Genomic DNA, 15,152 nt, shown 5'->3' with positions numbered 1-15,152 from the left:
TCATGGTGGTGAAGCCACAACACTCACCATGTCAGCATGCCCCGCCCTCAAGTCACATTTGATGACATCGAGGGCGGAACACGAAAACAAGGCAAATCAACGCGTGGGGAGCAGTAGTTTCCCTACTCCTCCCCTTCCAACAAATCCCAGCCGCAAACGCCGACGTGCCCATCACCCCGGCCCCTTTCACCACATCGCCCCGCCCCTTTCAAGGTACCGACCCGCCCCCGGTACCACACTCTTCCCCTCATCACCATCCCTCCCCCCTGTCACCTCCCATCCCCTTACGCCACTATCCCTGGTGATCTAGCGGTACCTGTTCGGTCGGGGCAGGAAAGAAAGAGCCCCCTCTTTCCTGCCCGTAGCGGTGCTGCTAGCTGCCCGGCTGCATCGTGTCTGAGTCCGGCTCTCGGCGAATCAAAATGGCCACCGAGAGTTGAAGCTGCCTCGTGAGACTTCAACTCTTGGCGGCCATTTTGAAACGCCGAGAGCCGGACTCCCACACGATGCAGCAAGGAAGCTAGCAGCAGCGCTACGGGCAGGAAAGAGGGGGCTCTTTCTTTCCTGCCCCGACCGAACAGGTACCTCTAGACCACCAGGGAGACAAGCGTAAGGGGAGGGGAAGGGAGTCCGGTGCCGGCTAGGGCCCATTTCATCAGCGGCAGAAACGGGCCTTTTTTACTAGTAGTTGAATAATCTAGGTGTGGATATAAGAGCAGGATGTAAATATCCATGCCTGTAAGGTAGGCATGATTTACTTTTACTTTACTTATGACATTTATATCCCACATTATCCCAAGAATTCTTAAGTTCAATGTGGCTTACAACAGAGATGATTCACAGCATCAAGAAAGTAGCATATCTGCGATACAGTAACAGCATAAGGATGGTTAATCGTAATGCAATTGTAATAGTGGGAGATAAAGAGCAACTGAATATTTAGAGGCCCTTTTACTAAGGCGCCTACGTGCATCAAATTGGAACCACTGCCCGGCTACCGCTTGGCCCAGGCAGTAATTCCATTTTTGAAGTGCGTCCAAAACGCGCGGTAGAAAATATTTTTGATTTTCTACCGTGTGGCGCTTACCCAGCAGTAATTGGCAGTTTGTGTACGTGCTGACGATTACCGCCCGTTTAGCGTGAGAGACCTTACCGCTAAGTCAGTGGGTGGCGGTAAGGTCTCAGGTTGCATCTTTGTAATAGGGTTAGTTTAAAAATTTTTTTTTTTAAATTACGTGTATTTAATAAAACCCTTCAGCTGCAGTTTTCAGTGAACCTTTCAAAGTAGCAGTGTAGCTGCTACTGCTTGACCCACAAATGAACATGCAGCATGTATCTGTGCAAATTTACGAGTCCAAGCTTTTTGGCGCTCTGACTGCCAAGAAATCCAGTACTGTTGTTGATTACATTTTTTTCTTGAATATTGTTTTCCAAGGACTGTGTAAATAAAGGAGAAAAATTTTTTACTTTATTTTCAAAGAGTACCGACAAGGAAGAGAGTGAGATTAAAAGTTTACTGGAAATGTGGCTGACATGAGGAGAGGGATGGTCCCCTGACTTAGTTTAAAGCATGAAAAGTGAGAACAGGAATCACAGGATTTTTTTTTTTGTTTTGTTACATTTGTACCCCGCACTTTCCCACTCATGGCAGGCTCAATGCGGCTTACATGGGGCAATGGAGGGTTGCGTGACTTGCCCAGAGTCCCACTAGCAACATTCCATGTAGAAGTCGGCCCTTGCAGATCACCAATGTGGCCGCGCAGGCTTCTGCTTCTGTGAATCTGATGTCCTGCACGTGATGTGCAGGACGTCAGACTCACAGAAACAGAAGCCTGCGCAGCCTTCTACATGGAATATTGCTGAATAGCAACATTCCATGTAGAATTTCCAATAGTAGCAACATTCCATGTAGAATCTCCAATAGTATCTATTTTATTTTTGTTACATTTGTACCCTGCGCTTTCCCACTCATGGCAGGCTCAATGCGGCTTACATGGGGCAATGGAGGGTTAAGTGACTTGCCCAGAGTCACAAGGAGCTGCCTGTGCCTGAAGTGGGAATCGAACTCAGTTCCCCAGGACCAAAGTCCACCACCCTAACCACTAGGCCACTCCTCCACTGTTGCTACTATTTGAGATTCCACTAGCAACATTCCATGTAGAAGTCGGCCCTTGCAGATCACCAATGTGACCGGGCAGGCTTCTGCTTCTGTGAGTCTGACGTCGTGCACATACGTGGACCAAAGTCCACCACCCTAACCACTAGGCCACTCCTCCACTGTTGCTACTATTTGAGATTCTACATGGAATGTTGCTATTCCACTAGCAACATTCCATGTAGAAGTCGGCCCTTGGAGATCACCAATGTGGCCGCGCAGGCTTCTGCTTCTGTGAGTCTGATGTCCTGCACGTGATGTGCAGGACGTCAGACTCACAGAAACAGAAGCCTGCGCAGCCTTCTACATGGAATGTTGCTAGTGGAATAGCAACATTCCATGTAGAATCTCCAATAGTAGCAACATTCCATGTAGAATCTCCAATGGTATCTATTTTATTTTTTGTTACATTTGTACCCTGCGCTTTCCCACTCATGGCAGGCTCAATGCGGCTTGCATAGGGCAATGGAGGGTTTAGTGACTTGTCCAGAGTCACAAGGAGCTGCCTGAACTGGGAATTGAACTTAGTTCCTCAGTTCCCCAGGACCAAAGTCCACCACCCTAACCACTAGGCCACTCCTCCACCTCCAGGAATCACAGGATGGTGATAAAGAGACATATTGTCAAAGCACTTAGCCTTCCAAAGTTCCATAGGTTTCTGTGGAACTTTGGAAGGCTAAGTGCTTTGAAAATATGCCTCTAAAGTGATGTAGGGTGAAACACAGAGCCTGGGGAAGAATGCTATGAAGTAGAAAAAGTATAACTTAAGGTTTTGTTGGGATGCACTTCAAGAAGGTTTTTAATGTTGCCGTCTCCTCTCCCCTTTCCACCTCTGCATTCAGAATGCGAGTAAAGAAGCTGCCCATGATTCTCGCTTTGCACTTAAAAAGGTTTAAGTACATGGACCAGCTGCATCGGTATACCAAACTCTCTTATCGCGTGGTCTTCCCCCTGGAGCTCCGACTCTTCAACACTTCAGGAGACGCTACCAATCCTGACAGAATGTATGACCTTGTGGCTGTGGTTGTTCACTGTGGCAGGTATGTTCTCACCCGAATAGCCTTGGGCCTGTTCTCAAGAAATCAGTTTTTTTTTTTCTTTTTCCTGGCTAATGTTATACATGCTTGATTATTTATTTTTATTTATTTTTGTTACATTTGTACCCCGCGCTTTCCCACTCATGGCAGGCTCAATGCGGCTTACATGGGGCAATGGAGGGTTAAGTGACTTGCCCAGAGTCACAGGGAGCTGCCTGTGCCTGAAGTGGGAATCGAACTCAGTTCCTCAGTTCCCCAGGACCAAAGTCCACCACCCTAACCACTAGGCCACTCCTCCACTGATGCTACTATTTGAGATTCTACATGGAATGTTGCTATTCCACTAGCAACATTCCATGTAGAAGTCGGCCCTTGCAGATGACCAATGTGGCCGCGCAGGCTTCTGCTTCTGTGAGTCTGACGTACGTGCAGGACGTCAGACTCACAGAAACAGAAGCCTGCGCAGCCTTCTACATGGAATGTTACTAGTGGAATAGCAACATTCCATGTAGAATCTCCAATAGTAGCAACATTCCATGTAGAAGTCGGCCCTTGCAGATCACCAATGTGGCCGCGCAGGCTTCTACATGGAATGTTGCTAGTGGAACATTCCATGTAGAATCTCAATAGTAGCAACATTCCATGTAGAATCTCCAATAGTATCTATTTTATTTTTGTTACATTTGTACCCTGCGCTTTCCCACTCATGGCAGGCTCAATGCGGCTTACATGGGGCAATGGAGGGTTAAGTGACTTGCCCAGAGTCACAAGGAGCTGCCTGTGCCTGAAGTGGGAATCAAACTCAGTTCCTCAGTTCCCCAGGACCAAAGTCCACCACCCTAACCACTAGGCCACTCCTCCACATCATTAAAGCACTCTTTTTGCATCATCTAACAGAGAGTTGGCCATGTTGAAATGCTTAAGTCATGGACGCACATTTTTGAATACCCCATTGGGGAGAAGGACCTTACCCTTTGATTTATTACCTGAAGATTTTTAAAGTTGCTCTCGTTAGGGTGATGCTCATCTGCCTCATGACCTTTCTTCTGACATTATCCGTATGTAAGCACTGGTTTTACAATTGTTGATGGAATCAGATTTTGATTTGAGACTCTTCCAGAAATAACAATCAAACATATAAACAGCGAGTGACCGACTCACTCGCAAATGCGCAGTAGAGACTTCCCTCTCTGTCCCGCCCCCGCGTCAATACGTGATGACGGGGGGGGGGGGGGGGCGGGACAGAGAGGGAAAGTGCACCGCCGAGGTTGCTACCGCTCCCCCCCTCCCCCCCACTCGGAGTCACCGCCGCTACCCCTCCACCCGGCCCGGCCCTCTCTTCCCTTATGAATTTACACATCCATTCGCCGAACGCAGCAACGCACATCATCTGAGCTCCCCTTCCTTCTCTGCCTGTGTCCCGCCCTAGCTGACGTTATGTCACAGGAGGGCGGGGCCACAGGCAGAGAAGGAAGGGCTCACTGCAGCTCAGCTGATGTGCCTTGCTGCATTCGGCAAATGGATGTGTAAGTTCAGAAGCAAAGAGAGGGCCTGGGCCGGGTGGAGGGGTGGCGGCGGCGACTCCGGGGGGGGGGGGGGGGGAGCGGTGGCGACCTCGCGGGGGGGGGGAAGGAAAACCCCAATACCAGCCCGTTTTTACGGGCTCAACGGCTAGTATTTGATATTTGGTTTGAATACCATTGTGGGCACTGAATAGTCAACTATTTTATTGAGTATAATTAGTTTTTCAGTTTTTTCAAGGGATTGCATGGTGGTATAATTTTGTATACATAGATATGGCATCATTAGGGCAGAGCAATTGAGTTTAAATATGGCAGTTAAGTACATGAGTAATGCCACACTGGGAAAAGACCAAGGGTCCATCGAGCCCAGCATCCTGTCCACGACAGCGGCCAATCCAGGCCAAGGGCACCTGGCAAGCTTCCCAAACGTACAAACATTCTATACGTGTTATTCCTGGAATTGTGGATTTTTCCCAAGTCCATTTAGTAGTGGTTTATGGACTTGTCCTTTAGGAAACCGTCTAACCCCTTTTTAAACTCTGCCAAGCTAACCGCCCTCACCACGTTCTCTTGTGGTCATTTGTAAATGCCTGAAATCCATTTCATTTTAAAATATTTATACTCTGCCAATTGCTGGCATTTCTGTTACGGATCAAGAAAGGGATCTGGGTGTCGTCGTCGATGATACGCTGAAACCTTCTGCTCAGTGTGCTGCTGCGGCTAGGAAAGCGAATAGAATGTTGGGTGTTATTAGGAAGGGTATGGAGTCCAGGTGTGCGGATGTTATAATGCCGTTGTATCGCTCCATGGTGCGACCGCACCTGGAGTATTGTGTTCAGTACTGGTCTCCGTATCTCAAAAAAGATATAGTAGAATTGGAAAAGGTACAGCGAAGGGCGACGAAAATGATAGTGGGGATGGGACGACTTTCCTATGAAGAGAGGCTGAGAAGGCTAGGGCTTTTCAGCTTGGAGAAGAGACGGCTGAGGGGAGATATGATAGAAGTGTATAAAATAATGAGTGGAATGGATCGGGTGGATGTGAAGCGACTGTTCACGCTATCCAAAAATACTAGGACTAGAGGGCATGAGTTGAAGCTACAGTGTGGTAAATTTAAAACGAATCGGAGAAAATTTTTCTTCACCCAACGTGTAATTAGACTCTGGAATTCGTTTCCGGAGAACGTGGTACGGGCGGTTAGCTTGACGGAGTTTAAAAAGGGGTTAGATAGATTCCTAAAGGACAAGTCCATAGACCGCTATTAAATGGACTTGGAAAAATTCCGCATTTTTAGGTATAACTTGTCTGGAATGTTTTTACGTTTGGGGAGCGTGCCAGGTGCCCTTGACCTGGATTGGCCACTGTCGGTGACAGGATGCTGGGCTAGATGGACCTTTGGTCTTTCCCAGTATGGCACTACTTATGTACTTATGTACTTATGTACGTTAGTGAAATGAGTGGTTCAAATTTGATGCCTCCTATTAAACAAATATTTTTTTTTGTATAAGATTAGTGTTTTGGTGTAGTTTTTCCACTTTTTTTGAATTTGATCACTGTCGCCTTGTGTCTTATATTTGCCTTTATAAAACGGGTGCTTTTAAAAAAATTATCTTTCACGTGGATGCCCTGTTATGAAATTCCCCTCTTAAGGCTGCATATTTAAAAATATTCAGATTTAACTGCAGTCGTTAAATCGGAATGCATGAAATGAACATGTGTGGTGAGGTATCGTGCTGTACAAGCTCTTCACTAAGAAAAGCTTTTTCTAGATTGGTGGATTAGAAATGGGGTTTTTTTTTTTTTTTAAAGAAATTAAGGGGCCCTTTTAGTAAGTGGTGCTAGTAAATGAGCTTTTCTACCCATTTCTAGCATGGCCATTAAAAAGCCTTTTTTTGTATTTGGTTCATTTATGGGTGTGTTCTAATGTTTAATAGTTTAAAACTCTTGATGTACTATCCTTCTTACAAAAGAAGTCAGTGGTTTACATATAAAAAAAAAGATATAGAAAAGAAATCCAATTTATGATAGGATAGAATCTTTCTCCAATAACTTTAAAACATATCATACCAGGTCTGTTACCATTAGTGCTCAGCCGTAAAAAAAAAAAAAAAAAGTAACACAGTATTTAGAAGGCACTAAGAACTCCTGCGTTAACCAGTTAGCATGTGCTAATGCGAATGCGCTAACTAGTTACCACTTCCACAGCTATTCTCTGCCCATTCCCCATTTCCTCCCCCCCCCCCACACCCTCCAAAAACAAACAGCACAGGCCGCTTTAGCATGGCCTGCATTAGGCCATTTTGGCTGCGTCAGACGCTCATTATAACGTCTTAACACAGCTCTGAGTTGGTACACCGTTTCCTGTTTGTTCATTTATCTACTTTGGTGTTTGGGGCTGAGGTTAATTTAATAAACTCTATTTTCTTCTGACAGTGGTCCAAATCGAGGGCACTACATCACTATTGTGAAGAGCCATGGGTTCTGGTTGCTCTTCGATGATGACATTGTAGAGGTAGGTCCTTTTCTTAGTTACTACTACTACTTAACATTTCTAGAGCGCTACTAGGGTTACGCAGTGCTGTACAAGTTAACAAAGAAGGACGGTCCCTGCTCAAAGGAGCTTACAATCTAAAGGACGAAATGTCAAGTTGGGGCAGTCAACATTTCCTGAGTAGAGGTGTAGTGGTTAGGTGCCGAAGGCGACATTGAAGAGGTAGGCTTTGAGCAATGATTTGAAGATGAGCAGGGAGGGGGCCTGGCGTATGGGCTTAGGGAGTCCGTTCCACGCATGGGGTGAGGTGAGGCAGAAAGGGCGGAGCCTGGAGTTGGCAGTGGTGGAGAAGGGTACTGAAAGGAGGGATTTGTCCTGAGAGCGAGGTTATGGGTAGGAGCGTAAGGGGAGATGAGGGTTGAGAGGTAAGGAGGGGCTGCAGATCGAGTGCATTTGTAGGTTAGAAGCAGAAGCTTGAACTGAATGCGGTACCTGATCGGAAGCCAATTAAGTGACTTGAGGAGAGGGATGATATGAGTGTATCGGTCCAGGCGGAAGATAAGGCGTGCACCAGAGTTCTGAATGGACTGAAGGGGGGATAGATGGCTAAGTGGGAGACCAGTGAGGAGTAGGTTGCAGTAGTCAAGGCGAGAGGTAATGAGAGAGTGGATGAGAGTTCGGGTGGTGTGCTCCGAGAGGAAAGGGCGAATTTTTTTAATGTTAAAGAGGAAGAAGCGACAGGTCTTGGCTATCTGCTGGATATGAGCAGAGAAGGAGAGGGAGGAGTCGAACATGACACGAGGTAGTTACTTTGTGTTGTGAAAATACACAATTTCCCTGAGTATGTAGTGGAAAATTTTAACAAACAGCATTGAGAGACTTCCAACATTATTGAATCTGAATTCTTGGCCGACTTATACAAGCTGAAGGGTGTGTGTGTGGGGGGGGGGGGGCGTTCCCAGCTGGTGTGTCTTCAATGATAATGTAAGAAAGTTTGACCATTATCGCTCTTGGCTTAATGGCATAGTTGTTGAACATTGCTGAAATATATAGTTTTTTAATTTACGCTCTTTCTTGTTTGTGTTTTTATGAGGACCCCTGTCGAAGGCGACTGTGATGAAACATAGCCCTTGTTGGGTTTTCCCTGTACGGACTATTGATGAATAAACTATTTGGAACATTAAACCTTTACGTCCTTGGAATTTGTTGTCTTTGGACCTCAGGTTTTGTGGCTTCCACCCCTTTTTCGGCTTGTGCTGTGCAATTTCTGTGCAGTAATAGTTCAGAGGAAGCAGCCTGGGCAAGCAGAGGAAGTGAAAGGTTGCTCTGTCAAAGCGTATAGGCTGATTTGAAGACGCCATTCATGCTCTTAGCTAATTGGGTATCTCTGTGCTGATTGGATTGGCTAATAAGATCAAACACATTAAATACTGGGAATTACTACTGCATCGTTCTCTTGCCAAGGCCCCAGGCTACACATGCTGACAACTCAAGCTAAAGAATCATGGCTTTATTTTCCCTTTTTTTGAAAGCTTCACATTTTAGCATTTGGAAGTAATTCCCTGAATCTGCTATTCCCTGTCTGCTGTTGTATTTAATGAGAAGTGGGGGCATTCAGGGAATTGTGTTGAGAACTGTGTTAAGTTTTCTTGCTAAGTGAAAGATGTCGTATATGAGGATGTCAGCTAGAGTGAAACCAAACCCCACCTGTGTATGGTACTTTGTACACACACCTAAGGGTATTTTCTGCATTGCCAAAGAAAAACTAGTTTGAGGCATTTTGGTTATTCAACATCCAGTATAAAGTCCTACAGTGCTCTGCATAGGGACAGAGGGGAAGATAGCAATTCCCTATCTAAAGGGAAAATACAGTGTTTTCAGAGAAAAATCATTTTTAATTGCAAATTATTTTCACCTTCTGAGGACTTATTTATTTATTACATTTGTACCCCGCACTTTCCCACACAATGCAGGCTCAATGCAGCTTACATAGTAATTTGAAATACAAAATCATTTAATAGAAATTTCAAAACATTATAAGCTTATATCGTCTTTCCACCAAAACCCACTTCTCCTCTTCCTCCACTCTCTATCTCAGTCGATAACACCCTCATCCTCCCCGTCTCATCTGCCCGCAACCTCGGAGTCATCTTTGACTCCTCCATCTCCTTCTCTGCGCATATCCAGCAGATAGCCAAGACCTGTCGCTTCTTTCTCTTTAACATCAGCAAAATTCGCCCTTTCCTCTCTGAGCACACAACCCGAACTCTCATCACCTCTCGCCTTGACTACTGCAACCTACTCCTCACTGGCCTCCCACTTAACCATCTATCCTACTACTACTTAACATTTCTAGAGCGCTACTAGGGTTACGCAGCGCTGTACAGTTCAATCCATTCAAAACTCTGCTGCACGTCTTATATTCCGCCTGGACCGATATACTCATATCACCCCTCTCCTCAAGTCACTTCACTGACTTCCGATCATATACCGCATACAGTTCAAGCTTCTCCTACTAACCTACAAATGCACTCGATCTGCAGCCCCTCCTTACCTCTTTACCCTCATCTCCCCTTACATTCCTACCCGTAACCTCCGTTCTCAAGACAAATCCCTCCTCTCAGTACCCTTCTCCACCACCGTCTACTCCAGGCTACGCACTTTCTGCCTTGCCTCACCCTATGCTTGGAATAAACTTCCTGAGCCCTTACTCCAAGCCCCCTCCCTACCCATCTTCAAATCCTTGCTCAAAGCCCACCTCTTCATTGTTGCCTTCGGCACCTAACCTTTATACCTATTCAGGAAATCTAGACTGCCCCTATTTGACTGACTGTACATTTGTCCTTTAGATTGTAAGCTCCTTGAGCAGGGACTGTCCTATGTTAAACTGTACAGCACTGTGTAACCCTAGTAGCACTTTAGAAATGTTAAGTTGTAGTAGTAAGTTGATCTTGATAATGTATGATAAGTTGATCTTGATAATGTATGATTAGTATAAGAGAGGGTAGACAGGATAGGATAGTATACATTTGGGAGAAATGGGGTAAGGAGGGATAAAATAAAGGGGAAGTGGAGAAGAGAAGGATGAGATGAGTAGAGGGGGGGGGAATGGGGAGGTGGGGTAAGTAAAACCAATGATGGGGTCGTTATCTAATTCAGAACAGAATTGGGAGTGGAGGTTGGTAAGATTAGGTTGGGACATTAGGATAGGCTTGCTTAAAGATCCTTGCTTAAAGGATGTCTACTGTTCTGTGTTATCAGCCCCATCTACCTGTGAGCGAGCTCACTCGCTGAGTTTCCTGGGTTAAGTGATCGTGTAGTATATCTGAAGTGATGTACCCCTAGATTCTATAGAGCGTGACTTAAGTTGCACACGCAAATCCAGTCATATTCTGGATTCGCGCACGAAACTTAATTAGTTAACAATCCAATCAGTGCTGATAATTGCCAGTTAACAAGCAATTGACACTAATTGGCATTAACTAGAATTTATGCGCATAACTTTTTTACATGTATTCTATAATGTGATGCGTGTAAATTCTAAGTCGAGTAGTTGAAAAGGAGGTGTGGCCATGGGCGCTTCTAAAATTTATATGCGTTGTTAGAGAATATACCAGGTCCGTGCCTGATTTAGGCGTCAGCATTTACACCAAGTTTTACTTGGCGCAACTGCTTGCAACTAAATTTAGTCATGCAGATGGACGTTCGGTGTATTCTGTCAACCATGTGAAAATTTAGGTGTATTCTATTAAAGTATGCCTAACTTTAGGCGTACTTTCTTTCAGCGCTGATTTTGTTAGACGCGATATATAGTATCTAGACCATAATGCATGTATTAGTTTTCTGTAGGGCTGACTATGGAAAGGATTCATTCTAATGCTACCACCCTTGCATTGCAGAAAATCGATGCTCAAGCCATTGAAGAGTTTTATGGTTTAACATCGGACATCTCAAAAAACTCTGAGTCAGGTTACATCCTCTTTTATCAGTCAAGAGACTAAATTCAAAACCTCCTGACCAAGTAAAACAAATGAGGGTAAAAGTCCAGGATATCAAAGTTCTGTTTGGGGTGAACAAGCAGCACCTGGCAGTGTGCCGGAACCCTTCCACCAGGTCTTGGATGACGACAATTAACCATCTGAAGACTTTGTCATCATCTTCAGCTTCCTTGGAATATTTTTTTTTAAGTATTATCTTCCAAAATCTGTGTACTTCTACTTGAAAGTTCATTCAGCTGCTTTATGTTTTTACTTTTTAGCTTGCGCAACACGAAGGGGTTTGTAAGTGATGTTACCCAATCATCTAACCTTTGTTGTTGGCCCCAAGGCCTTCTCAGCATCTCGCTTTGTCCTGTTCTGAATGTTTTCTTCTGGTTTCAGTGTTCGCTGCCACGTATGACATGCAGACATAACACTAAAGATGCATTAACATTTTTAGGTGACTCGCACTATGAATGCAGCATTAGGAACGGTCATGAATTTCTTAGTTGATTTAAAAAAAAAAAAACACTAATATGCTATGTATGAGCTTATTTAAAAAAGAAACGTAGAATATAACAGCAGTGTAGATTGAGAACTGTAAGGCCCATCTAGTCTGCCCAGTGTCGTTCCTGATGCAAAGCCGTAGACCCCCATCTGATCTCTCTGGTTTTCGGTTCAGCTCTTGCTCTGCTTATCCCGCTCTTTATTTTAACCTGTGCTTCCTCCCCTAGGGAGGCCATTCCATGGATCCATTATCCGTTGGGTGATACAGAATAATATTATGCTATCTAATGATGGACACATTTGGCTCCAATGTGCTGTCTCTTCCATTGGATACAGTAGAGTCTTAATTATTCAATGATCTAGTCTTCCATTATCTGACATTCCAGATTATCTGACAGCCAACAGTCTGGGCTCTGCCCTCTACCCCCTCCTCCCCAGTTCTGTTTTACAGTCCCTAGTGATCCTAGTGGTGAAGTCAAGGCAGGAGTAATCCCCCAGTCACTCCTGTCCATTCTGGCTCCACTTTCAAAATGGCTGTTGTGAAACTGCCACTAGAGATCATGAGGAGGGACTTGGGGGAGGGGGGGTGCAGGAGGTACAGTTCAGGAAGGGATGTGCTGAATGTGGCATTAGTGTCCCAATGCACGGCTCTGTGGTGGTGCAAAAAGTCCCTTATCCAATGTTTTTGGTTATCCAACTACATATTGGTCCTGTTTATGCCAGATAATCGGGACTCTACTGTATTCAGGCAAAGCATTACTACTCCTTAGGAGCTTCAAGAAATTCTAATTGTGTGCTCTTTTGCTCTTGGTCCTGTTCTTAAGTGATGCGTTTTCTCTTTTTGTTATGGCCCTTGGGTCGTTCTTCAGTTGCCTCAGCTGTAGACCCTCCTTGGACAATCGCTTATATAAAGAGACAGTAAATTTGAGCCAAATTTTTCTTATCGCTGTGACCTAAGAGTATTGTGCTGAGTATTTTTTATAGCACAGATTTTGTAGTTTGTGTCTGCCCGAGTCTGGGCTCATTCAGATCCATGTTACAAGTCATTGTTTTTTAATTGTTTTTACATTTTTTTTTATTTTTTAATAGGTCATGCACTCATTTACTGCAGAAAGTTAGTTCATTTTTGATGGTAAAAGTCTCCCAAATTCATGATTTTTGGGGGGATTCATGGGTTTGTATATGACCTGCTTAGGGCTTTCCGATATCTTGTTTGCTCTATGTGGAGGGTGAACCCTGTTGCTCTGTCAGCAAGGACAACGGAGCTAGATCCGGTCTTATCCCATTACATGTAGGGAGATGAAAATAAGATGATAACTTTTTGCTTTCTTTCATTTTTATTTATCTTTTTTTTTTAATGTTTCTATTTATTTACCTCAGAGTGCGCTAACACGGCATCCACTTTTTTAGGGAGTTGTCAGGGCCGTGCCGACACGGTAAGCGAGGTAAGCATGGCAGGAGGGCGCCATCCTCTGGGGGGTGCCCCGCCGCGCCATGCTTACCTCGCCCTCTTCTCCCCAGATCCTTGTCCTTTTTTTTTTGTTTAAATTTACCTCTCTGGCGCGTGGCAGCGTAGCGTTAGTGAGGAGACGGCGCTGCCCCGCCCCGACGTGTCAGTCTCTTCCCTTCGCTCGGTTCCGCCTTCTTCTGACCTCAGAAGAAGGCGGGACACTGAGCGAAGGGAAGAAGACACGTCGGGGCGGGGGAGCGCCGCCGCCTCACTAACGCTACGCTGCCATGCGCCAGAGAGGTAAATTTAAACAAAAAAAAAAAAGGATCTGGGGAGAAGAGGGCGGGTAGTGTAGCGATCGTTTTCAGGGGGGGGGGGGCGCCGGCGGGGCCAACTGCAGGGGGGCGCCGGAGACCCTAGGCACGGCCCTGGGAGTTGTAGTCCTGTATTGTAAGAGCAGTCAATGGGAAGGATCAGAACTACATCTCCATGCATGCAGTGGGGTAAAATCCAGTACTGGGTCAACCTCGCACAGAGCAGCCCAGCTGATATCGCTTCTAGATGTTGAAACTCTTGTTTTATTTGAAAGAGCCGACATCCTACGCTATTGCGTTGTTTCTCTTCAACAAAGCGTAGATTGCAGTAGGAGTTAGACTGAGCTGTCTTCGGATATCTTGAGACGGGGCCAAAATAAAAAGGAAGAGCAGTTTAGTTTTTCCGGTCTGGTTGGGCTTCCTGAGCTCTTCCCACTTGAGCAATTTAATAAACAGGTCCACAGTTTTGAAATCAGTGGCCATAAGTAAACAGTCCTAATCTAGATAACAGTTAAGGTAGTTGTCTAATCAGTAGCCAACCTTGCTAATTCAACTTATTTTATGTTTAAATTTTATAAATGGAAAAAAAAAATCTTTCATTCCAGTAGTAGAGGAGTGTGGTAGCCGTGTTAGTCCACTCTTAAGGTTATCAATAGAAATCAAACAAAATAAAACATGGAAAAGAAAATAAGATGATACGTTTTTTATTGGACATAACTTAATACATTTCTTGATTAGCTTTCGAAGGTTGCCCTTCTTCCTCAGATCGGAAATAAGCAAATGTGCTAGCTGACAGTGTATATAAGTGAAAACATTCAAGCATTACTATGACTGTCTGACAGGGTGGGAGGATGGGGGTGGGTAGGAGGTATGCATGGGGACATCAAAGCATATCATTGATATTCTAACAGGATGGGTGTGGATAGGTGAGGGGTGGGGTGATCAACAGAGACATACAGCTTTATGGTTTATAATGGGTTAGGAACCCCAGATCCTTGTTAAGTCCTTTCTGCTGGGACCCACCCCCATCCTCCCACCCTGTCAGACTGTCATAGTAATGCTTGAATGTTTTCACTTATATACACTGTCAGCTAGCACATTTGCTTATTTCCGATCTGAGGAAGAAGGGCGACCTTCGAAAGCTAATCAAGAAATGTATTAAGTTATGTCCAATAAAAAACGTATCATCTTATTTTCTTTTCCATGTTTTATTTTGTTTGATATTCCAGTAGGTAAAAGACCAGCTTATTGTTGTGAATACAGTGAGCGTCATTTTTCTTCTCCTGTTTCAAAAAATAATTAATACACGTAGTAAAGTAAGAGTGGACAAAGTGGGGTTTTTGTTTTGGTTGTTCTGATTTTAATTTCAAAACTAGAAATGTGTGCTAATGTGAGCTGGAACCAATGGAGCAGGTACTGACCTAGAATCCCAAAGTACCATTTTTCCACATGGATTTTTTGTCAATGGAGGGATGCTTTGACGTTCTTGTTTGAAGCTTTTCTGTTTCTTAGCTGCAGGTATACCAAAAGTGCCCTCTCTCTTTGCCTCTAAGTGTACATAAAAGAACTACAGACAAAACTTGAGCGACCTGTGACCGCAGGAGCGCAGAGCACTGATCTTAGAGGGAGACCCTAGAACAATGTCACTTGGAAAAAAACAGCCCAAGTTTACTCACTTTTAGGCAAAAGTCTAGACAA

General features: G+C 44.7%; 1 protein-coding gene across 1 annotated transcript in view; it reads left to right on the top strand.

Moving 5' to 3' along the window:
• Positions 1 to 12,751, top strand: part of LOC115458940 (ubiquitin carboxyl-terminal hydrolase 12-like) — an 82,716-nt gene extending 69,965 nt beyond the window's left edge. The window contains exons 7-9 of the mRNA XM_030188799.1: positions 2,998 to 3,195; positions 7,149 to 7,227; positions 11,106 to 12,751. Of these exons, the coding sequence (XP_030044659.1) occupies positions 2,998 to 3,195; positions 7,149 to 7,227; positions 11,106 to 11,207 (379 nt within the window). The 3' untranslated portion in view covers positions 11,208 to 12,751. The remainder of the gene's footprint in view (positions 1 to 2,997; positions 3,196 to 7,148; positions 7,228 to 11,105) is intronic.
• The last annotated feature ends 2,401 nt before the right edge of the window (positions 12,752 to 15,152 follow it).

Source organism: Microcaecilia unicolor, unplaced genomic scaffold (assembly GCF_901765095.1).
Source record: "Microcaecilia unicolor unplaced genomic scaffold, aMicUni1.1, whole genome shotgun sequence".
In the NCBI taxonomy this organism is placed as follows: Eukaryota; Metazoa; Chordata; class Amphibia; order Gymnophiona; family Siphonopidae; genus Microcaecilia; species Microcaecilia unicolor.
This window is presented reverse-complemented; position numbering and strand designations above follow the sequence as displayed.